Source organism: Herpailurus yagouaroundi, unplaced genomic scaffold, assembly GCF_014898765.1.
Source record: "Herpailurus yagouaroundi ecotype Mexico unplaced genomic scaffold, PumYag 140, whole genome shotgun sequence".
Taxonomy (NCBI): Eukaryota; Metazoa; Chordata; class Mammalia; order Carnivora; family Felidae; genus Herpailurus; species Herpailurus yagouaroundi.
Window position 1 is genome coordinate 69397810 of NW_024412395.1, and position 23992 is coordinate 69421801.

At 36.0% G+C, this 23992-nt stretch overlaps 2 protein-coding genes across 3 annotated transcripts in view; one reads left to right on the forward strand and one right to left on the reverse strand.

Annotated features, from left to right (window-relative positions):
• Positions 1–23992, forward strand: part of ANKAR (ankyrin and armadillo repeat containing) — a 72374-nt gene that overhangs the window by 31610 nt on the left and 16772 nt on the right. For both annotated transcript variants that reach the window (XM_040475627.1, XM_040475628.1), the window contains 8 exons: positions 1525–1733; positions 3893–3997; positions 6139–6380; positions 10741–10909; positions 16773–17014; positions 17184–17337; positions 17422–17583; positions 23407–23513. In XM_040475627.1, the coding sequence (XP_040331561.1) occupies positions 1525–1733; positions 3893–3997; positions 6139–6380; positions 10741–10909; positions 16773–17014; positions 17184–17337; positions 17422–17583; positions 23407–23513 (1390 nt within the window). The remainder of the gene's footprint in view (positions 1–1524; positions 1734–3892; positions 3998–6138; positions 6381–10740; positions 10910–16772; positions 17015–17183; positions 17338–17421; positions 17584–23406; positions 23514–23992) is intronic.
• LOC121030823 (ORM1-like protein 1) overlaps positions 23176–23992 on the reverse strand; it is a 50580-nt gene continuing 49763 nt past the window's right edge. Inside the window, exon 12 of the mRNA XM_040475638.1 lies at positions 23176–23229. The gene's annotated coding sequence lies outside the window, so the exon portion shown is untranslated. The remainder of the gene's footprint in view (positions 23230–23992) is intronic.

The window sequence follows — 23992 nt, forward strand, 5'->3', positions numbered from 1 at the left end:
AGTGCGACCATGCAGGTGTGTATGAATATGGAGCCCAAATGAAGGTATGACAAGGAACTGAGAGATCAGAACACAGATGGTAATTAGCATGGATGTTAAAGTCACAATCCAAGGGGCATGTTGGTGAGGCAGTTCAGGAGCTAAGATGCTGGAAGAGCACCCTGCAGGGCAGGGGGAATGGCAATATGGAACTGAAAAGAGAAATACAATTTATTGGGTAGTATGCTTTTCATGAGGAAAATCAGAGTGATAGTGTTAAAGTAGAAGTAATCTTTATTCCTGCCACTGAATAGGATAAATAAAGCAATAGAACAGTCTTATTAAAGAACAAAAGGGAGAAAGTGAAGAGATGTTTACTCATAAAAGACAAGAGTTTCTCTAGGACCCAGGGAAAATGAGATAGAGGAGAGAGAGAGTTTTGGGGCTAACTGGGCAAAGGTGAAAGAAAGTTCAAGGACAGGCAGCAAGAGAAAGAGGGCTTCACAAAGAGAGAGGCATGGGTATAAGGATAAAAAGTAGGCATGTGACAGTGAAAAGACAATGAGAGGGAAACTATGTATTGAGACTGTGCTAAGCACCTTATTCATCCCTTACACTAACACTGTGAGCTGAGTGTTGTTATCCTCATTCCTCGACAGATGAAGACAATAACCCAATTTGCTTAAGGTCACACTGCTAGTGAGTAGATCTGTTAAGATACAATCAAAGCCACTGTGACAAACATATGCCAAAATATTGTAGTTTAAACAAGGAAAACATGTAACCTTCCTCCTGTTGCTTCTTCACATGTGGCTTCCGTATCCTGATACAAAATGCCTACTCTTGCTTTCATCGTTATGCCTGTATTTTAGCCATGAAGAGAAACAGAAAAGCAAAGTAATGGCACATTCCTTTTCTCTTTAGGGAATTGCCCAGGTCACTTCTACTAACATTACATTGGCCAAACTTAGTCATTGGCCAATAGGTATCCATAAAGGAAGCTAGGATGTAATATTTGGCTGGACAGTCATGTGCCCAACCAAAGATCTTCGGTATCTAAGAAGTAGATAGTGGGATTTTTGAGAAAATCTGTTAGTTTCTGCCACGATGAGGAAGCTGGGATTTGAGAACTGGACATGAAGAATAAAGAAGTGGCTTGGAACACTCCCTGGGCTCAGTTTCACTATGTGTACAATGGGCTGATGATACTTGCCTTGCTGTTTCCTTCGCTCATAGACTTGTAAGGATTAGATGAGGTGGTGTATTCTAAGAACTTTGAACGTTATCAACTTCTAAACAAATTATAAGGTGTGATAATTAAGTTGGGAGGGAAAGTAGGGGCAAATACTAAGGACAGCCAAGGCAAGGGAGGCAAATCTATTTACATGTGGAATATATAGAATAATACCATGTACTGAAGAGAAGGTGATGATATAAATCAATATAAATCAGCCTTCCTCCAACAGCAATGTGAATGGCTTCGCAAGAAGTAAATTTGACACTATACGTGTGCTTAATTATCATAATATGTTCCTTGATTTTTAGGAATCAGTGTACTCCACTATTGCTTGCTGCCACTTCAGGAGCACTGGACACTATTCAATACCTATTTTCTCTTGGTGCTAACTGGAGAAAAACAGATATTAAAGGAAACAATATAATTCATTTATCAGTGCTAACCTTTCATACAGAGGTTCTCAAGCATATAATAGAGTTAAATATTCCTGAACTTCCGGTTTGGAAAACTTTGGTAGGTGAGTGCACAACACATAATCTCTTTATAAATAAATGTTCTCATTATTATTCAGCTTAATCGTTGATACTCTGAAATAGAGCAAATAAAATAATACATGCATCATATTTTAAACAGTTAAAATCAAAAACTGTTTAGTTAAAAGCAGAAATACAAATAATACTGAACTATATTTTGTGTGTTCAAAAGTACTTTTATTTCTAAATTAAAATCAAAGAATAATAACTCACACTGTACTTTACACAATTATATTTATTTTTATTTTCCAACTTCCTCCAAAAGTCCATCTATCCTCCTTTCTGTCAAAAAAGCAAATTAAAACAAACAAAAAACAAGGAAAGAGGAAGAAAATTAATTAAAGTGAAGAAAACTCCCTCCAATTTATTCCTTCCTGATTTAAAAGACAGATTCAGGGGCGCCTGGGTGGCTCAGTTGGTTAAGTGTCAGATCCTTGATTTTGGCTCAGGTCCTGATCTCAGGGTGATGAGATCAGGCCCTACATCAGGCTCCATGCTGAGTGTGGAGCCTGCTTAAGATTCTCTCTCTCCCTCTTTCTCTGCCCCACCCTGGCTTGCATACGTGTGTGTGCACGCTGTAAAATAAAATAAAATAAATAAATAAATAAATAAATAAATAAATAAATAAATAAAATATAGATTCAGCAACATTTTCCCTCATATATTGATATATGTTTTATGAAAAGTTTTGCTTGAGATGTTGCTCCAGATTTTTGTTTGGTCTAGCCTGAAATATTATAAGGATAAGGGTCTCTAAGCCAATTGAATGCACAAATCTGATTTTACTATCCCTCAAAACCCCACTAAAATTACACGGAGCTTAACTAATAACATTAGCAACAGTAGGAAATAAGCATTCAAGAGAAAACAGGAAAGGAGAAACGAGCAATAAAATGTTGGAAACAGGCAAGTCTTAGAATTTAGCAGACTGGACAAATCATCCCAAGCTGACAGTGGGAAATCTGAGGACCTCTCAGACTTACACCATAAATCCTCACTAGGCACTCTGACTGAGAGCTCCAGGCTAGGCCAGAAAGACCGAAAGATGCCAAGGCAGGAATTCTCCTCAACAAACAGGAAACTGGGAGTCTGCACCAAGGGAAAAGCAAAGGTGATTTCAAAGATGACAGCAAATGAAGTCCCCGAATGGAAACTGTGTACCCGGGCCAAAGGGATGTGGGAGGAATTACCGACAGGTACAAAGAAAACTAGGCAGATGGAATAAAATAAGGTTCCCAAGAAAGACAAAAGTAAGAAAGGAGACAAAACTGTAGTATGCTGCAATGCTTACCTGTGAATAATACCTGCATAGGCATTATAGTATAAGTATGGAATATTCATTTAACTGAATACTATAAATGTGGGGAAGGGGAGGGAGAGGGGTGGCAGCACAGTGGTGGAAGAGCTTACTTCTCATTTACCATAACATGAAGTCAGTCGATGATGTCCAAAGTTGACAGAGCAAATGGTCATAGTGTATATAAGCATTTAGAAATATGGAGGTATATTGAAAATCCAAAATGGTTATATCTGGAGAGATGAACTCAGAAAAGCGGAGGGTAAAGAGAGACCAGAAAAGAATACTTCTATGTGGTTTCTTCTTGTACGATAGATGTTGTTTAAAAGGATATATATTTATTTTCATTACCTCCACATGAATTTATAGTATAAATGCATTTAGGATTTTTTGAAGTTATCTTCTTCATACTCAGGAAATGTATAAAGCTGCCTATATGCTTTAATAGATATTACATTTTTATTGACAATAACGTAGTTTACTTTGCCTTTCTTGAAAGCTTACGCTTAAATTTTATTGAACAACTGATTTCAGGCAAAAGAAAAGTGTACTGTTTCCCAAGTAAATTTGAACCATATGACCAGTCAATCCAAGTCATTCAGACCAAGTATTAAACATTTCAGGATTTTTCTACTAACTGTATAGATTATAAACCTCAGAGATTATGGGCATTTGCAACCTGTTCAGCACCCCTCAGAAGGCCGTGCACAGAGGGAATTTAATGAATGCATTTGGTGCAATAGTCGTTATCTCAACTCACAGCTTCACTTGGCCTGTACAGAAGCAGATCATTACATTCCCTCTTCTAAAATTACAATATGCATTTTTCTGTTGAATGCTTGCCAGAAATGTTGCAGTGTGAAAGCTATAAACGAAGGATGATGGCTGTGATGTCCTTGGAAGTAATTTGCTTGGCAAATGCTGGATACTGGAAATATATTTTGGATGCAGGTGACGTAAAATCCATTTACTGTCTTTTGCTTACACTATTTTATGTAGCTATAATTATATTCAATCGGTTTAAAATCTGTTTTTAATTGTAGAGAAAACTTTTTAGTTGATTTTAAGTTTCTATTTTTCTTTTTTCCAAGGTTATTACCTTTACCTGACGATATATGTAAAATTTTTAATTCGAGTATAGTTGACGCACAGTGTTACATTAGTTTCAGGTGTACAACATAGTGATTCAACTACTCTATACATTATGCTATACTTACCACAAGTGTAGCTACCATCTGTCATTGTGCAATGCTATTACAATACCATTGACTATATTCCCTACGCTGTGGCTTTTATTCCTGTGACATATTCATTCCATAACCGGAAGTCTGTGTCACTCACTCACACCTTTACCCATTTTACCCATGTCTCCACCCCCTTCCCCTCTGGGAACCATCAGTTTGGCCTTGTATTTATAGGTCTGATTCTACTTTTTGTTTGTTTTATTTTTTAGATTCTACATATAAGTGAGATCATATGGTATTTGTCTTTCTCTGACAACCTTATATTTTATTTCTCATGTGGAAACTGCACACAATCAAAAAACTATAAATTCTACTTCTCTAAAACTTTGTAAATTTAAAAATGATACTAAATTACTGTACTACATTTTATATTTACTTTCAATTAGAAATTATCCTTATTCTGTATTTACACAATTTATTTTTTAAATTAAAATGGGGCAGCTGGGATGGCTCAGTCTGTTAAGCGTCCGACTTCAGCTCAGGTCATGATCCCGCGGTTTGTGAGTTCGAGCCCCGCGTCGGACTCTGTGCTGACAGCTCAGAGCCTGAATCCTGCTTTAGATTCTGTGTCTCCCCCTCTCTCTGTTCCTCCCCCAATGCAATCTGTCTCTGTCTCTGTCTCTCAAAGATAAATAAACATTTTAAAAAATAGCAGGGTTTTGTGTATGGGGGTGTGTGTGTGTGTGTGTGTGTGTGTGTGTGCTGAGCACCAGGTATTGTATGGAAGTGTTAAATCATTCACTATATTTACAACTGAAACTAACATTACACTGTATATTAACTAACTGGAATTCAGATAAAACTTTAAAAAATAGCAGTTTTTGTGTCAACCCTGGGTTTGTCACTAGCTCTGCATTTAGAATTTAAGTTAATTGCTCGCCCTCTATAACCCTAATTTCCTTGTTAATCAAATGATTCCTACCTCATTTGGTTGTTTTGAGAATAGCACTTTCCAATATAACTTTGTGAAATGATGGAAACGTTCTATCTTCATTGTCTAATATGGTATCCACTACTCTAATGTGGATATTGGGCATACATAAGATGCTCCATAAATATTTGTTGAATGAATAAATAAATGAATTAAAAAATTACAAGTAGTACCCTAAAACTAACATTTAGTATTCCTAAAAACATGTACAAAAATCTGTGTCCAAAAGGTAAACTATAGATAAATAAGTCATGAGGGAGGTATCATTTCAGGTAGATAAATAAATAAAGCCCTGGTTATACGGTTATATTTTCCAACATTTCTTGTGTCTCCAGAGTGTGCTCTCTTCTTTCATAGTGAACTGATATAACAAACATCTGACTGAAGCCAATTTTCTTTTTTCACCATGCCCAGTGATTTCCATCCTTGAACCAATTATAATTAATGAAGCTAAGGTTGCTTTTTACTAGATTCAGCACTTTTTGTTTTTCAGTTGCTTGTAAAAACTATAGGTAAAATATAATAAAATGCTCAAATAATTGTACAATGCTGCCACACAAATTTAAAGAATATCCAAAACTGAACTGTATCATGTGGTGGCTCAAAGAATTTATTCATCTATCATTTGAAGCTGAAAATCCATGGTTCCAAGGTGGCTTAGCGTTACCAACATGAAATAATAGGCTTGTGTGCTGTGTGAAAATCAGACGTGTGAACATGAGAGCTGCTTGAATTATGGAAAAGACAGACAGATGAATTCATATGGTTTCAAATTATAATTTTATAAACATGTTATAGAATTATTTGCTAATTGTTCATATGGCGATGACCACAGCCATTATTTAAATCTTATCATGATAAATTAACTATAAATGGTTACAAATAATTCATGCTTTTTCTTGATTTCTTTATTGCAGGTACCATTCCTGCCTTAATTAATCTATTAAAATGTTCCAAAATAAAATTACAGTGCAAAACAGTTGGGTTATTGAGTAATATCTCAACACATGCAAACATAGTGCATGCTATAGTAGAGGCGGGAGGCATTCCAGCTCTGATCAACCTACTGGTTTCTGATGAACCTGAACTACATTCTCGCTGTGCTGTCATTTTATATGACATTGCTCAACTTGAAAACAAGGATGTTATTGCCACATGTGTAAGTTCTTTTCATAGAATATAGTTTTGACTGACATTCCCTGGGTGTCTCAGTCGGTTAAGCATCTGACTTTGGCTCAGTTCATGATCTCATGGTTTGTGAGTTCCAGCCCTGTGTCGGGCTCTGTGCTGACAGCTCAGAGTCTGCAGCCTGCTTCTGTTCTGTGTCTCCTTCTCTCTCTGCTCCTTCCCTGCCTGTGCTCTGTCCCTCTGTCTCTCAAAAATAAACAAACATCAAAAAAATTAAAAAAAAAAAAAGAAACTAGAAAGGTACATACCCATTTATTATGCAGTGGTGAAATTCCCAGGGAAGAAATCCAATCTCAAAGAAGATGGCAAAGAACAAACCTGCCACAATCCCATGAGTGCTAAAAGTAAACAAGAGCAAGATAGTACCAGAGCAAGCACAGCAAAAGACATGAGCTTCAGCAGAGGTATCTGGGTCCCCTCTCCCTTTCTCCCAAGCAACACAGTAGGCCCCAGTGGATGCTATCCACACATTGGGTTTTTGATGTACCTGAACAACCTCGAGCCTGAGAAACCTATCACTTTGGTAGCAACCAGTAAGCAAACCTGTTGTTTGTCTAAAGAGAAATGTTATCACCACACCTTTCAAGGTTACTAGCTACATAAAAATCCTGAGGCTTGGCCTAGGTGAAAGAGCTGGCACAGTCTTGATACACTCCAACATGGGTAGGAATGCAAGAGGCCCAGGGAGGACTGTTTCTCAACAGAAAGGATCACCCAAGATAACACAGAAGGCTGGGCAAGGGCCTACTTAGCTCTAGGGTGTGGTTGCTTCCTTTTGTTTATGAGAGGGTATTACAAGAAATGCTACCACTTTGGCTATTTCTGTCCTGGCTGGAAAATGCAGTCCAACTGTACCAGAAAGTTATTTTTTGTGAACACCAAGCAATCTTTGCCATGCTGCATTTCCTCAAATGAAACCCACTATATTGTGTCTGCTTATGCTTGATTTAAGATCTTTTATGAGATATTTATAAGATTATTTTTATTGTTTTCTTCAGTAGATGCTTCTTCACCATGGATTGAATAATTTAGCATCATAAAATGTACCTTTTTTGTCGAGTGTAATACTTTTTCCCTGAATTCTATATTGTCCAGAATTATGTTTGTGATGTTTCCTTTGCACTCTTATGTTTAATTTGGCTCTGCCCATCCTTTTTAACTTTTCTGAGTCATTTCCTGTTGGTTGGTTTGTTATCTTTGGGAAATATATTGGAAATATAGACACCCCAGACTCACCTCTAGAGTTAGTCTTTACTTATTTAGAATTTATAATCTCCGGCTAATCTAATAATTACCCAGAATTGGGATAAATGTGTCCCTTGAATCAGCATATTTAGGTTATGCTTTGCCACTCACTTTGTATTGAGTGTATGTATTGAGCTCATTTATACTCATTGACATGACATGTTTAACCTTAGTTCTGTCATAGTTTGTTATTACTATCTTTTTAACTTTAATCTATTGTGTGGTCAGTGTTTTCCTTCTCTTTTTATCTTTAAAGTGCAGGATTTACATGTCAACATTCATTACCTGTATTTCCTGGGACTTGGTATAACTTTTCAACATGTATATTCATCTTCTTTTATTTTTAGAATGCTTTCCTGAATTCATATCTTTAAGTATTTTTTTTCTGTAATATTCTTTTAGTCCATTCACACGAGGACTTTTTGTAAGTTTATTAGATGGCAGATTCTATTCTAGATGTTGGGGTTATAACAGTGAACAAAACAAATAAAACCCCAGTTTCATGGAAATTGTATTCTACTTGGGAGTAGCAAGACCATGAGCAAAGCAAATAAAACAAACATATATGTTAGGTGAAAATAAGTGGTAAGGGGGGCAATAAAGCAGAGAAAGGGGAGAGGGGAGCGTGGTGAAAAATACTTCAATAAGTATTTGCATTTGAGTGCAGACTTAAAGTAGATGAGAAAGTGTGTCATGTTTTTCTGCTGGAAAGAGTATTCTAGGCTGAGGAAACAAGTGCAAAGTTAATGGAAGTTGGAATGTGCCTGGTATTTTCAAGGAGCTACAAGAAACCAAAAGTAGCTGAGGGGAGAGATACAAGAGATGCTCAGCTGGGTTGGGTAATGGTGGGCCACATCACGGTTGTGGGGGCAACTGTCAGACACCTTGCTTTTGCTCTGAGTATGTTAAGCCATTGAATGATTTTGTTCTGGGAAGTTCCATGAAGAGATTTAGATCTACCCTCTATTGAAATAGGTGGGCAAGAGTGGATGTGTCAAGACTAATTCAAAGCTATTATAGTAATCCAGATGACAGATAAAGGTATCTTGAACCAGGGTAATAATAGTGAAAATGGTGAAAAGTGATCACGTTCTGTATTATATATTTTTTAATGTTTATTTATTTTTGAGAGAGAGAGAGAGACAGAGTGTGAGCAGGGGACGGGCAGAGAGAGAGAGAGAGAGACACAGAATCTGAAGCAGGCTCCAGGCTCTGAGCTGTCAGCACAGATCCCAATATGGGGCTTGAACCCAAGAGCTGTGAAATCATGACTTGAGCCAAAGTCGGACGCCCAGCCAACTGAGCCACCCAATCGCCCCTACATTCTGTATTATATTTTGAAAGTTAAGTTCACCAGGATCTGTGGGAAAGTTGAAAGATATGGAGGGACCTCAAAGGAGACTAAGAAGGAATGGCCAACAAGGTAGGAGGAAACCTGAAGAATCTGTATCAGCCAAATGAAGAAAGTGTTTCAAAGAGGAAAGAATGATCAATAGTGTCAAAGCTATTGTAAGGTGAAAGTCAAATACTGACCATTGCATTTATTTGCCTGAATTAAATGACCAGCTCTCTTTGGGAACACTAATTATTTGCATATTATATTACCTTTTCCTGCCTTACATAGCTATCATTTTTTTTCTCTCGTCCTTTTCCACTCATTGTTTCATTTTATTTCATTTTTTCCCTTAATCCTGTCCTTGTCCCTTGCTATGTTTTTCAGCATTGTTTATTTTTGTGTGGATTACAATCTGGCTTTTATATTTCTCCACATCTTTCCTGAGCTTTTCCAGCTCTCATTTCTTCTCCCCTATTTCAAAAATATCTTCCCTGAGCTCTGATGTATCTCCTGTGCACTCTTGTTTTATAGAAGTGATTGTTTCATTAATTTTTTTCATTGATAATAATGTACCACTTTAAGTTAAAATCTCATCTATTTTTGTGGAAATATTTTTTTGATGAACATTAACCATTTGTCGTAAATTTTTCTACTTTTTTTTCTTAAATATATTTGGACAGATGCTGTTCTAGTTCTGTTTTGATCATTACTCATCTTTGAATTAAGTAAGTTCTTTCTCGTCCTGCTACTTGCAGGAAGTATATGTGGGAAAGGGTCCAGTTCTAGGCTAGCAAGCATATGACTTATGCCACAGAGTTGTATGCATGGGTTCTTTCAGCTTTACTTTTCCCTAAGCCAACAGAGACTGGTGCATAGTACCTCACAATGTAAGATTCTATTTCCTCCACAATGCGGAGTCCATCTCTTCCTTTTTACCTCACCGAGAGTCTACTTCTTCCAAACATATCTTGTCAGTATGATTCCTTGTCAATCCTTGCCTTCCTTCATTTTTGAAACATTATGCCAAATTGACCCAGGAAAGAGCCTGCTTCCATCCTGTATATACCAATTCCTATTATTTCAGACAGGGAATTGTGTATTTCTTTTTCTGCCCCTCAAGGTCAAGGGGCAGAAGGTCAAGGTCTGCCCCACAGACAACTGTGGTCTGCCAGCATTTCCTATGGACAGTGGCCATGGGAGATCTCTCTAATGCTTACTGGTAATTCACACAAACTTATTGTGGCTCAATATTACAGATGTCTCCTAACTTTACTGAAAATGAGGTTACATTTCTGTTTATCTTCCTTAGTATTCTTGCATTATTTCTGTTAGTAGAGAGAAATGCCACCTTTATTCCATTTAAAATTAGGAATTTATATTTAAAAATATTTTGTGTTGCACAAATATAATTACCAATTACCAGTACGATGTTTACAATGGCAAATATTTCCAAATTGGCAGTGTATTTAATTGATCTTACTCAATTGCTTTACTTTTTAGACATTTATTAAATGTTACAGTGAACTTGTAGCCTTAACTTATTTTGCTGTAGAGGAGACTACTTTATGCTCAGAGTTAACTGTCATTTAATGTGACATGCCAGTAGAGACATTTGTTTATGGGCAACCATTCTCTCCTATGTAAGCAGATATTTATAGCAAGAAAGATTATAGACTTACATTTTTAAATAAAGATTGCATAAATCTTAAATAATTCTATTGTAATTAATTTTTTGTTTCCTTATCTTTAGAATGGAATCCCAGCTCTGATAAGTCTCTTGAAGTTAAACACAGAAAATGTGCTAGTAAATGTAATGAACTGTATACGGGTATTATGTATGGGAAATGAACAAAATCAAAGAGCAGTGAGAGACCATAAAGGCATCCAATATCTTATCACATTTCTGAGTTCAGATTCAGGTGAGCCTCAATTTCTATATTATTTTTAAGTGGCTGGATATACTGAGTGAAGCAAATACAGGTTGGACTTGCCTTATATGAAGACATGTCCTGTTATCTTAGAGTGCATCTAGACATATATAATATAAACTAAACATCTCAAACACTCAAATTCAAACACCAAATTTATAAAAGGAATTGACTCTCAAAGGTATAGTTTTTATAAAAAAAAAGTTTAACTGGATTTCTCTATAAATGGAAATACTGGCATAAATAATGAAAATCATGCAGTTAATATGCCCAGGGACTTGAGTAGATGACTCCTTGTATGAATAATACATATATTGATCATTGGAACGTTTTATAAGTTACAACAAAAACTTCAGGTTTTCTGTGAGATATTGGTATCAAAATTCAAAGTCATCACATCTTTAAGCTAATTATCAGACTCTGAAGTACATATCAGTTCTAAGAACACCACAGGCTATGATGTACTGCAGGTACTCTTGCAGGTACTGCAAATGATCTCTTAGGTTCCATAAGTATTATCTCATCCCAGTGAGCATACACATAACAGGGTAAGCTTCAAATCCATGGTTTTCCCCAAATTTGAGGGGATAAAAAATTGGGGAAAAGCTTGTCCTTTTTTTTTTTTTTAAAGGAAATAGAGCTTATTGGGGAGCCTGGGTGGCTTAGCTAGTTAAGCATTTGACTCTTGATCTTGGCTCAGGTCATAATCGCAGTGTGTGAGTTTGAGCCCCACATGGGGCTCTGTGCGGACAGTGCCGAGCCTGCTTGGGATTCTGTCTCTCTCTCTCTCTCTGCCACTTCCCCACTTTCTCTCTCTCTCTCTCTCTCTCAAAATAAATAAACTTTAAAAAGCTCTTTTAAAAAAAGTTTATTGAATACACCATAAAGGAGTGGCGGACAGGACAGCAAAGGAGAGACTGTCTGCCAAGCTTGCCCGTTTGTCTTCCTGCTTAGTTTATCATCTTTCTGGTCTAGTTCTCTAGGAGTAAATACAGAAAAAAAAAATACGTTCATTGATATGTAATACAAGGTTATGGATAAAGGGGTTGTTGCAGAAGACTTTCTTTTACTTTAGAGCTTCAAAGTTAAGGAATTATCATCTTCTAAGAACCTCTCTCATATAGGGAAATCATTTGAAAGTCCTTTCCCTTCATCACAAATTCCTAAGGTCATCAGCTTGCCCTCCATCAGTAACTATGCTCTACTTTATCATTTTTAAGACTAGCATTAGAGATTATGTATAGACTCGTCCAATCACTATGCACTATGTTGTACATCTGCAACTAATATAACATGGTATGTCACTTATACTTCAATTTAAAAAAGAATAGCATTAAAGAGAGCCAGCTTTTATGCATATTTTAGCCATAGAATTTCTACTTGTTTATAATTACTCTTTAGTTTATTCTTTGTGTTTTATCACCTAAAATTTAAATACAGGGACTACTTTTTCCCTATCCTTTTTCATCTTCCCAACCCCAGATGCTAGAACAAAGCACAAACTGTAGAGAGAATTTGAATGAATAATAAATACAGTCATGAAAGAAACCTATAGAAATAAATTGTTGAAATTGTTTCTTTTGGTGCTCTTGCCTTATCTAAATGAAAGTAATTCATCCTACACTATAATCTATATTATCTCTGCATTCCAAGGAAGATAATTTTTGGGAAAAAAAGGAAATTATTTTTTTCTCTTTGTTTATAACTTATAAGTACTTCATTTATAATTTTAGTGCTTCAACAAGTAATTCTCCTGACTGTTAGCTGGTTTGGCAAGTTGTAGGAGATCACAAAGGAATTTTGTTAATTCCAATATCCTCTTAAACATTCTCAACCACTCTAAGATCTCATGCATTAAAGTAAAATGGCCCCAAAGCAGAGTCACATGCAGTTTCTTGAGACTATGGATTCATTAACATCTCCTTAGTCTTGACCCCTACCTCCAGGAGTTCCTCAACCTTTGCTGAGTTTGGTTTGTTTTAAGCCTTTGCTTCACCCATCTTTAGCTGCTTATTTCACACTCTTCCACATATGTGTGTGCCTGCATGCATATTCTCATTCCTACAATGTGTCAGATTTCATCTTTTCTGTGGCACACAGTTTTCCTGTTCTGTGTCATGAGGCCACTATGGCAATTGAAATATGTAACAGAAAGTATACAAAATACTTTTCAACTGCCAACTATCTGAGCAAAACTTAAAGAGCACCTCATCCTTCTTAGAATGGTTATTCACACATTTCACTGCAGAAATGTTTTCTCCAGACTCTCCCGGATGTTATGTAATACATAATATATGCACTCATTATCTTCTAAAATCTGAAAATTTAGGAATTCTGTTTGCAAGAGTTTTAGATAAAGATTGCCTCTACCATTAAGCTTCTTGCACCTCTTTTTTTTTAACATTTTAAAAATGTTTACTTATTATTTTTGAGGGAGACAGAGCACGAGCGGGGGTGGGGGGTGGGGCAGAGAGAGAGGGAGACAGAGAATCTGAAGCAGGCTCCAGGCTCCAAGCTGTCAGCACAGAGCCAGACGGGGGGCTTGAACCCACGAATTCATGAGATCACGACTTGAGCCAAAGTCGGACACTTAACTGAGCCACCCAGGCACCTTCTTGCACCTAACTGTTAAAGTTGGGAGTTCCTTGGGCATCTGCTCTTGTTTTGCTGCTTTTCCTTTTTCTTTTCTTTTCTCTTTTCTTTTTTCACACAGCATATTCTCTCAAGCAATTCTATTTACTGTTCAGAATTTTGTTATGTTTAGAATCTATTCTTTCTAGTTCTGTATCCAAATCCCTGACCTCTCTGAGTTTTAGAGCTAGTTTGGATTATTGAGGAGCTAAGACAGCCCTTCTTCCTTTAGAAGAATTGATAATAAACACATGAATCAAATAGAGATCAAAACTTCAGCCTTATTGCTTGCTTTGAGAAAATAGCAAACAAATAAAAACAGTGCCCAAAAGAATCCAAGGCATGCATTTGCAATGACTCATTTTCCAAATTAAGAAATTGTTAACTCACTATTCCTTTTATGGGGGAAATGAGTAACATGCCTGAGTGGGATGTGAAAGAAGTAATTTCCACTTTTTGAACTGACATAGCAGTAAGGGGTAAGAGAAAGAATGATCCCCCCACATTCTCTTAATTTTATTAACCTATTGGGCTTAACAACATTCCAAGTGTTACTAGAGTGATGTATGTAAAATGCAAATTGATCATATCTTTTCTCTCCTTTATTTTTTTTAAAGTTTATTTATTTATTTTGAGAGACAGCATGAGTAGGGGAGGGGCAGAGAGAGAGAGGAACACAGAGAATCCTAAGCAGGCTCCACATCATCAGCACAGAGCCTGATATGGGGCTCGAACTCATGAAACTGTAAGATCATGAGCTGAGCTGAAACCAAGAGTCTGACACTTAACTGACTGACTGAGCCACCTGTCCCTCTTTACTTTCCTTTAAGTCATTCCCTAGCTCTTTGTCACCTAGGATAAAGTTCAACTTTCTATCATAGTCTATAAGTCCTTCTAACCTTTCAACTCCAAAGGGAAATTATCTTCCTATCACTCCCTTCCTGTCTTATTTTACTCTAAAGTAGTATGGAACCTATTGCTATTTCATACTTCTGGCTTTTGGCTTGTTCCACAAGGTCAAGAACTTTTGTCTTGTTGGTTCATCACTGTTTCCCAGTGCCTAGGACAGTGCCTGGCATATAGTAGCTCCTCAATAAAGTATTTGCTGAAAAAACAAATGACTGAATGATGAAAATATTCATAGCAAAAAGTTAGTATATTTGATATAAGTGATATATATAAATTGATATGAACAATAAGGGCTTACTAGAGAGAGAAAACTAACCCAAATAGTCTATGAAAGAACAAATGCTGGATTGAGTCTGCCTGTTTGGATACAAAAATGACTTCTGTACATTTTTTGACTTTTTAAAACATATGTCTTACATATTAAAACACACACACACACACACACACACACACACACACACGCAGGATCTATAAGGCTACCAGGGGGAAACTAAAATTGAAACCAAACAGAATCAACTGTATTTCAAATTGATGACATAAAGATTTTAAAAGAAGAAAAAAATGAATACAAGTGAATTTTGACATAGCACTTCACTATATAGCTTCAGTCTAGGGGAATAAAAAAAAACTGCAAACATATCTTGAATTCTTCTTAGTGGATTTGTATTTCATAGTGATATGGATGAAACAGCTCTGAACTGTTAAAGTATTAAAAGTATTGTAGAAATGAACATGTGAATAAATATGTTGATAGTTTTGGGTTCTCACTGTGAAAAGAACTGTAAGAATGTAGGAAGGCAATAAAGAATCCTGTGAGGTTGGATTGGAATTGGAACATTGGAAATACATACATTTTCCTAATCTTGTCTAGTAAGAGTCTAGAAGAAATGATACTTAAGTAGCAATGAACACATCTCGTACTCAAATCTTGATTTCTAAGTACCATTCCTAATTAAAAGGAACCAGAACTTCTTGGAAAAATGGTTTATTTCAGGGGTAGAGCAGAGCAGGAATTGGTGAGTCTGAAACATCATACTGTGACAGAAAGTAAAAAAAAAAGTTAAAAAAAATGATGGATGTCTATCAATTGTTGCTAAATCTTGAGAGAGCTCTCAGATTTATTCTTGAAACTTTCCTGTAAGTTTTAAAGAGAACAAGTACAACTGGTTAAAAAGTATATATGAAATTCTGTAGTCTCACCAGTAACCAAAATTATGAAATAGGAGATACAATTTTTTGCCTATCAAATTAGCTAAATTTATGTATTTATTCTTAATGATAATATCTATATTTAAAAAGATACAGCAACATTGAAACGCTCATACTCTGATTATGAAAGGCTAAGATGCAATGGTCAATTTTGGAAAGTAATTTAATGTGATATATTAAATTACTCCAGGAATTCCTGGGACACTATACTAAGGGAAGAAACAGGAAGGAAAAATACCTTATGTGCCAACATTTCTCCTAAACATTGTTTAAAACAGTGAAAAGTTGGAAACACCATGTATTTTTTTTTTTTTTTTTTAATGTGAGGTTTTCCTACCACTCAGTGTGGCTCAGTCAGTTAGGTGTCCGGCTCTTGATTTTGGTTCATGGTTCATAAGATTGAGCCATGTGCTATCAGTCAGGAGCCTGCTTGGGATTGTCTCTCTTCCTTTCTCTCTGCCCCTCTCCCATTCACACTTGTTCTCTCTCAAAATAAATAAACTTAAAAAAATGTGAATGGCTAAGGAAATGTAATACATTCATTAATGAATATTTGAGAGACGATGTTCATAAAGAAAGGGAAAATGTTTTACTTGTAAATTAAAATGCAGGATATTGTGCTTATAGTACAACTATATAAAATATGTCCAGAACATTATTTAAATATGTCTTTTCACTTAAAAAGTGAATGAGAATAGGGCACCTGGGTGGCTCAGTTGGTTAAGTGTCCAACTCTTGAACTCTGCTCAGGTCATGATCTCAGCATTTTTGAGTTCGATCCCCATATCAGGCTCTGTGCTCTTAGCACAGAGCCTGCTTGGACTTTTCTCTCTCTCTGCCCCTCCCTTGCTCTCTCTCTCTCTTTCTCTCTCTCTCTCAGAATAAATAAGTAGGCTTTTTTTAAAAAATAAAAGTTAATGAGATAAACAAAATATTTGTGTTTGGGTGGTGAGAATCTGGGTGGTTTTATTTCTATTTTTCTTTATTTTCTAAATTTTTACACACTCTATAAGTTTGATTCTATAATATGAGAATCCAATGATAAGTTGCATTTTTAAAATATTTTTAAAAAATTTATTTAACTGTTCCTTGGATTGATTTGAAGATGTGTTGAAGGCTGTATCTTCTGCAACGATTGCTGAGGTGGCACGTGACAACAGGGAAGTTCAGAACGCTATGGCTTCAGAGGGAGCCATTCCTCCTCTGGTGGCCCTTTTTAAACGGAAACACCTTAGTGTCCAAGTGAAGGGTGCAATGGCTGTGGAATCACTGGCGAGTTACAACCCATGCATACAGAGAGAATTTCTGGAAAAATCATTAAGTAAATATCTTTTAAAACTCCTCAAGGTAGGAATTTTTATGATTACTTGTCATTTTTCTTAGACAAAGTATTCAATATTGAATTTTGTAAAGTGAAAAGAAAACTAAAAACAATTCTAGAATAAACATTTTATAAAACATTCCTACAGTGTTCAGTCGATGCTCATTGAAAGAATGGAATATATTTTTTTAATAGGCATTTCAAATAGATGTTAAGGAACAAGGAGCTGTAGCCCTTTGGGCCTTGGCAGGACAAACCCTGAAACAACAGAAGTATATGGCAGAACAGATTGGATACAACTTTATAATAAATATGCTTTTGTCACCATCAGCTAAAATGCAGTATGTTGGTGAGTTCTTTTCTATGCATCCATTTGCACAATGTAAAGCAGCACACTGAAGTGTCGGACATGTTTCTTGCTTTTCTTTACCAGGAGGTGAAGCAGTCATAGCTCTAAGTAAGGACAGCAGGATGCATCAAAATCAAATATGTGAAGGAAATGGAATTGCACCATTGGTTCGCTTACTAAGGATCAATAAAATAGCTGAAGGCACACTTCTGAGTGTCATCAGAGCAGTGGGGTCCATTTGTATTGGTTTGTAATTATTTCCTCAATTTTTAAAATATCAATAAGATTCTTCCCTTCCTCTCTGTTCCCATTGACAGAGCCCTAAATCATATTTATTTATTTATTTTATTTATTTATTTTATTTTTTTAACGTTTATTTATTTTTTTGGGACAGAGAGAGACAGAGCATGAACGGGGGAGGGGCAGAGAGAGAGGGAGACACAGAATCAGAAACAGGCTCCAGGCTCTGAGCCATCAGCCCAGAGCCCGACGCGGGGCTCGAACTCACGGACCGCGAGATCGTGACCTGGCTGAAGTCAGACGCTTAACCGACTGCGCCACCCAGGCGCCCCAATCATATTTAATTTATTCAAGGATTACCATTTTTTTTTTATTTCTCCAAGACCTTAATGAGTAAAAGTGGTATAATTAATAATTTTATATCCATTTTCCCCTTTAACTCTGGTTATAAAGGGTAATGAGGACAATGATCCTTGGCTATTTTGAGTTAAAAGAATCTCATTTTTTTTTTTTTGAGTGTAAGAGAAAAATATTTCTTCTTTTGAATTTCAAGAACTGTATTTTATACGGATTCTTAATGTTGGGGCACATTTTTCAATTCCAGTCTTTTTCCATAATGATTCTTTCTTTATAAAGTGGCCAGTAGGTCTAGTTCCTTTCATTGCAAAGGAGTTAACCTTTTGGGATATCTGTAAAAGTGCTGTCAGTGGTTGATCAACCAAAAATAAAAAATTTGGGTTCTTTGCTGACCTTCATGAATGTGTGGGGCTGACTGTAGACTGTTTCTTATAGATAAGAAAAAAAGCCCCCCTTTTTTTTTCTAGTTGATTATATTTCCTCAAAAAATAGTCTAGCTGAATGAAGAATGTAGGAATTGGTTCCAAAAAGATTTGTTTCTCCTCACTTGAAAAAACTACCTTGCAGAAATTCATTAAACTCCAAGGCAATCAGTCAGACAAAATAATGTGTCTTTTTTCAGTCCAAACCTCTGGTATACATTATAGATCTTTCTAAAATTTTAATAGATGATAACATATATACAAAGATACCTTGTGTGTGTGCGTGCATGTGCAATTGCTTCTCATTAGTTCACTTCAAAGCTATCTACATTTGCCATAGACAAAGGATTCTCCAGTAGAACTACAGAAGAAAACTCATTTCAAATTTACTAGTTCAGACTGGTTATATACACACACACACCTTCTTTTTTCTTCCTTATCATGTTCATGTTTTCTTCTATGGTCTTGAACATATGTAATATATTTAAAATGGCTGTTTTAACTTCTCTGTAACTAGTTCTAGCATCTATAACATCTCTGGGTCTCTTTCTTTTTTTTTTTTTTTTTTTTTAATTTTTTTTCAACGTTTTTTATTTATTTTTGGGACAGAGAGAGACAGAGCATGAACGGGGGAGGGGCAGAGAGAGAGGGAGACACAGAATCGGAAACAGGCTCCAGGCTCTGAGCCATCAGCCCAGAGCCCGACGCGGGGCTCAAACTCACGGACCGCGAGATCGTGACCTGGCTGAAGTCGGACGCTTAACCGACTGCGCCACCCAGGCGCCCCTCTGGGTCTCTTTCTATTGGTTGATTTTTTTTTCTTGATTATGAACCATATTTTCCTACTTCTTTACATACCTAGAAAAATTTAAATGTGGGTGTTTAAATATTGACATAATTTACATACAATAAAATATTTAAATAAAATATATAATAGCATAAAATATAAAAATACCTTCAATTGGGGGTGTCTGGGTGGCTCAGTTAGTTAAGCGTCTGACTCTTAATTTTGACTCAGGTCATGATCTCACAATTTGTGAGACTGAGTCCCACATCAGGCTCCGTGCTGTCAGCACAGAGACTGCTTAGGATTCTCTCTTTTTCCCTCTCTCTGCTCTTCCCCTGTGCATGCTGTCTCAAAATAAATAAATAAACTTTAAAAATACATTAAACTGTACAATTTGATGAATTTTGACATATGCTTTCAGCTGTATATCCATCACCACAATCAATGAACATAACCATCACCCCCAATGGTTTCATTGTGTGCCTTTGTAATCCCTCCCTCTTTATACTCCCATTCCCAGAGAACCACTGATCTGTTTTCTATCATTAGAGATTAGTTTGTATTTTCTAGAATTTTATGTAGATGGATATACAGGTATACTTTTTTTCTTGCTTCTTTCACTCAACAGTTATTTTGATATTTATGCATATTATTTTGTATACCAATAGTTCACTTTATAATGCTGAGTAGTATTCCATTGTATGGTATGATGGATAATTTTATGCCTTATGATATACATACTTATTACCTACCTACCTACCTACCTACATACATATCTTGTTGGTTCTGTTTTTCTGGAAAATCCTGATTAATACAAATGGATATTCTGTGATTTGTTTATCCATGCACCCATTGATGGACATTTAGATTGTTTACAGTTTCTTGCTATTGTAAATACAATTGCTATGAACATTTGTGTATAAGTTTTTGTACAGACACAAATATTTTCATTTTTGGGGGGTAAACACCTAAAAGTAGGATTGCTGGATCATATGGGAGGTGTTTGTTTAACTTTTAGAGAAACTGCCAGATGGTTTTTCAACATTGTGTTTTAACTTTGCATTCCTCCTAGCAGTGTGTGAGAATCCAAGAGCTTCACATACTCGCCATCACTTAGTATTAGGATTTTAGTCATTGTAGTTAGTGGGTGTGCAGTAAATCTCATTGTGGTTTTAACTTGCATTTCCCTAATGATTAGTGATGCAGAACATCTTTTCATGTGCTCATTTGCCATTTGTATATCCTTTTTGGTAAAGTGTCTGTTCAGATATCTTGCCCATTTTAAAAATTGTGATGTCTTATTGAGTTGTAAGCATTCCTTATATATTCTAGACACAAATCCTCTGTTAGATGTATGTTTAGCATATATTTTTCCCAGTCTGGGTGGGTCCTTCCATTTTTGGGACAGGGTCTTTTTATTTTTTTATATGTTCATTTTTGAGAGAGAGAGAGAAAGAGCATATGTGAGATGGGGGAAGGGCAGAGAGCGAGGGAGACAGAGGATCAGAAGCGGGCTCTGCACTGACAGCACTAACAGCAGAGAGCCTGAAGCAAGGGCTCAAACTCATGAACTGCGAGATCATTACCTGAGCTGAAATCAGACGCTTAACCAACTGAGTCACACAGGTGCCCCTGTAACAGGGTCCTTTGAAGAGCAAAAGTTTTTAATTTTGATTAAGTCCAGTTTATTGATATTTAAAATTTTTTAGTTCATAAGTTTTGTGTTCTCTTTAAGAAACCTCTGCCAAACTCAAGATCATAAAGGCTTTCTGTTTTCCTCTGTTTAGATGTATGATCCATATAAGTTAATTTTTGCATATGGCTGACATTTATTATTATTATTATTTTTTTTTTTGCATATGGCTATCCAATTGCTTTAGCCCACTTACTGAAAAGATTATCTTTTCCTCCACTGAATTTTTGTGGGTCTATTTCTGGACTTTTTATTCCATTCTATTTACATATTTGTCTATCTTTATGCTATACTCACTCACTGTCTTAATTATTGGAAGTTTACAGTAAATCTGGAAAGCAGGAAGTATAAGTCCTTCAACTTTGCTATTCTTTTTCAAAGTTGTTTCAAAGTCTCCCAATCCATAAACACAGCGTTTCTCTCTGCTTGCTTAGGTCTTCTTTAATATATCTCAGCAATGATTCCTAGTTTCCAATACACAGTTTTTGTACACACTTTATCTTAGGTATTATTTTTAAATCATGCATAATAAACTTTGATTGAATGCTGGACATTGTGAGTTGTAAACTGATAGATGCTGGATTTTATGGTCTTCCTGTAAACAGTTAGGTTCTGTTCTGGCATGTGATTATCTTACTTGGGATCAGTTTGATCCTTTTTCAGCTAGCTTTCAAGCTTTGTTAGCACAAGTCTAGAGTAGCCTTTACTCTGGAACTAACTTAACTCCACTATTAGGATGATATAGTTCCAAGGACTCAATTCCTTGTACAATCCCTTGAGTTATGACATATCTGAACTCTGGCCATAGAGCACAAACCATTCTTAGCCCTGTGTGAGCTGTGAGAATTGTTCAGCTTACTTCTTATAGTGGTTCTGTTCCCAACCTAATGGAGTTTCATCTCACTATTAACATGTGAAAATTCAAAGATTTGAGGGTATTCTTCTTTTCACACCACCATCATCTTATCATAATCATTATTATTAAAGCTATTCATTCTGAGGGGACCTACCTACAGCACCTTAACCCTGGGAAATCTCCCTGCTTACTCCTTTTCCACCTACTCTGAAGTGAGCAATCCCCTTTCTGTGATTCCAGTGTATTTTTCTCTACCTCTGTTAAAGCACTTACCGCATGTATATAGTTGCTTCCCCTATAAACTCCTTGGGGGCAGACATTCTAATTTCTCTTTTTAGCCCTAATTCCTACTTCAATTCCTGGTACATTAGGCATTCAATATCTGTCAGCTGAATCAAGAATATTCATGTGGGGCCCCTGGGTGGCTAAGTCAGTTAAGTGTCTGACTCTTGGTTTCGGCTCAGGTCATGATCTCAGGGTTGTGAGATCTAGCCCTGCATCAGGTGCCATGCTGGGTGGGGAACCTGATTAAGATTCTCTCTTTCTCATTCTCTCTCTCTCTCACCCTCTTTCCCTCCCTCTACCTTCCCCCCTACTCTGCTCACAAGTGGGCTCTGTCTCTCTAAAAGAAACAAAGAAAGAAAGAAAGAAAGAAAGAAAGAAAGAAAGAAAGAGGGAGAGAGAGAGAAAGAGAGAGAGAGAAAGAAAGAAAGAAAGAAAGAAAGAAAGAAAGAAAGAAAGAAAGGAGGGAGGGAGGGAGGGAGGGAGGGAGGAAGGAAGGAAGGAAGGAAGGAAGGAAGGAAGGAAGAATATTCATGTAATCAGTGTCTGTGTATATTCCTGGGTGGTCAGTGGGGGACTAGGGACAAGGAAACAAACATGTTCTTTGCTCTTTCTATTACCTGCAGTTCCTTCAAACTTCCCCAGATGATACTAAGTAGGTGACTTCCTTCATTGTTCAGAGACAGGTCTGATCTTGTATTTATATTTAAGTATATAAACCCTCAGTGTATGTGTTGTGATTTTTGATGGCAAAATAAAAGAATTACAATTATTTATACATGTTCACTAGACAGAGATGACTTTTAAATTGAAATTAGGCCTACAATTTAAAGTATTATGTTATAAAAGGAGACAGTAAGGTTATCTTTTTAGTATGTGTATTTAAGGAATCTAGAATTTTTAACCAGGTGATTTACTCTAGTCATTTTTATAAAAATAATTTTTTTATGGAATACAATAGCACCTGTAAAGTACTTTGCAAATAAAAATCTTCAAAAAGTGATAGCTATTATACTTTTATTCCTTGATAGTCTAGCATTCTTATTTCTTTGTTTTGTGACTATTAGAAAAACATCCACACTTCTAATAGTAATTTTTCCATGTTTATTCATTCTGCCTTTTAAAAAAATTAATTCAGGGGGCACCTGGGTGGCTCAGTCCGTTAAGCATCCAACTCTTGATCTCGGCTCAGGTCTTGATCTCAGGGTTATAAGTCTGAGTCCCACATTGGGCTCCATGCAGGGTGTGGTGCCTACTTAAAAAAAAAAATAATAATTCAGGTAAAATAGTGTTGACACAGCATTTCCTTTTGTAACTTATTAACCATATTATGCTAGAACACTTTATCAGCCAAATACACCAAGCTATTTTTGACCTTACCATTTCTAAGATAGAAAGAAATATTATCTTATTGACATGTATGTTCTTATAGGTGTTGCCCATACAAGTAATCCCATCAGTCAACAATTTGTTGTAGAGGAAAATGCCTTTCCAGTACTTATTCATTTACTGAGAAATCACCCTTCTCCTAACATTAAGGTATATAAATGGTTTTAATATTTTTTCTGATACAGTAAAAATTAACAGAAATATGACTTTCTGAGAATAAACTATCTTCATGCAAGTTCACAAGTATACTAGAAAAATTTAACCTATCCTAAAAGTTTAAAATAAAAGAGTTGCTTTATAAATATAGTAGTAAAGATAAAGTTAATTTTATTAAAATAGTAAATTTTCAAATAATTAAGTCTTGTGTCCTTACTCATCAAAATTTTATTCCTCAGATATTTGGTTATTCACAGAATTTCTTCCCTACTTCCTCAGATATTGATTGCTAAAACTGGGTGGGGATGATGAGGATATGTGATTTATGTAGCAAAAATTCTCAAATTTAAGTGATTCCTGTCAATGTTAACCATCAAAACAGTTCTACCTCTACCAACGTGAACATTACAAATATCTTACAAGCTGTTTAAGAGTCATTCACTCTTCTATTTACTTCTAGTGAACTGCCTTTA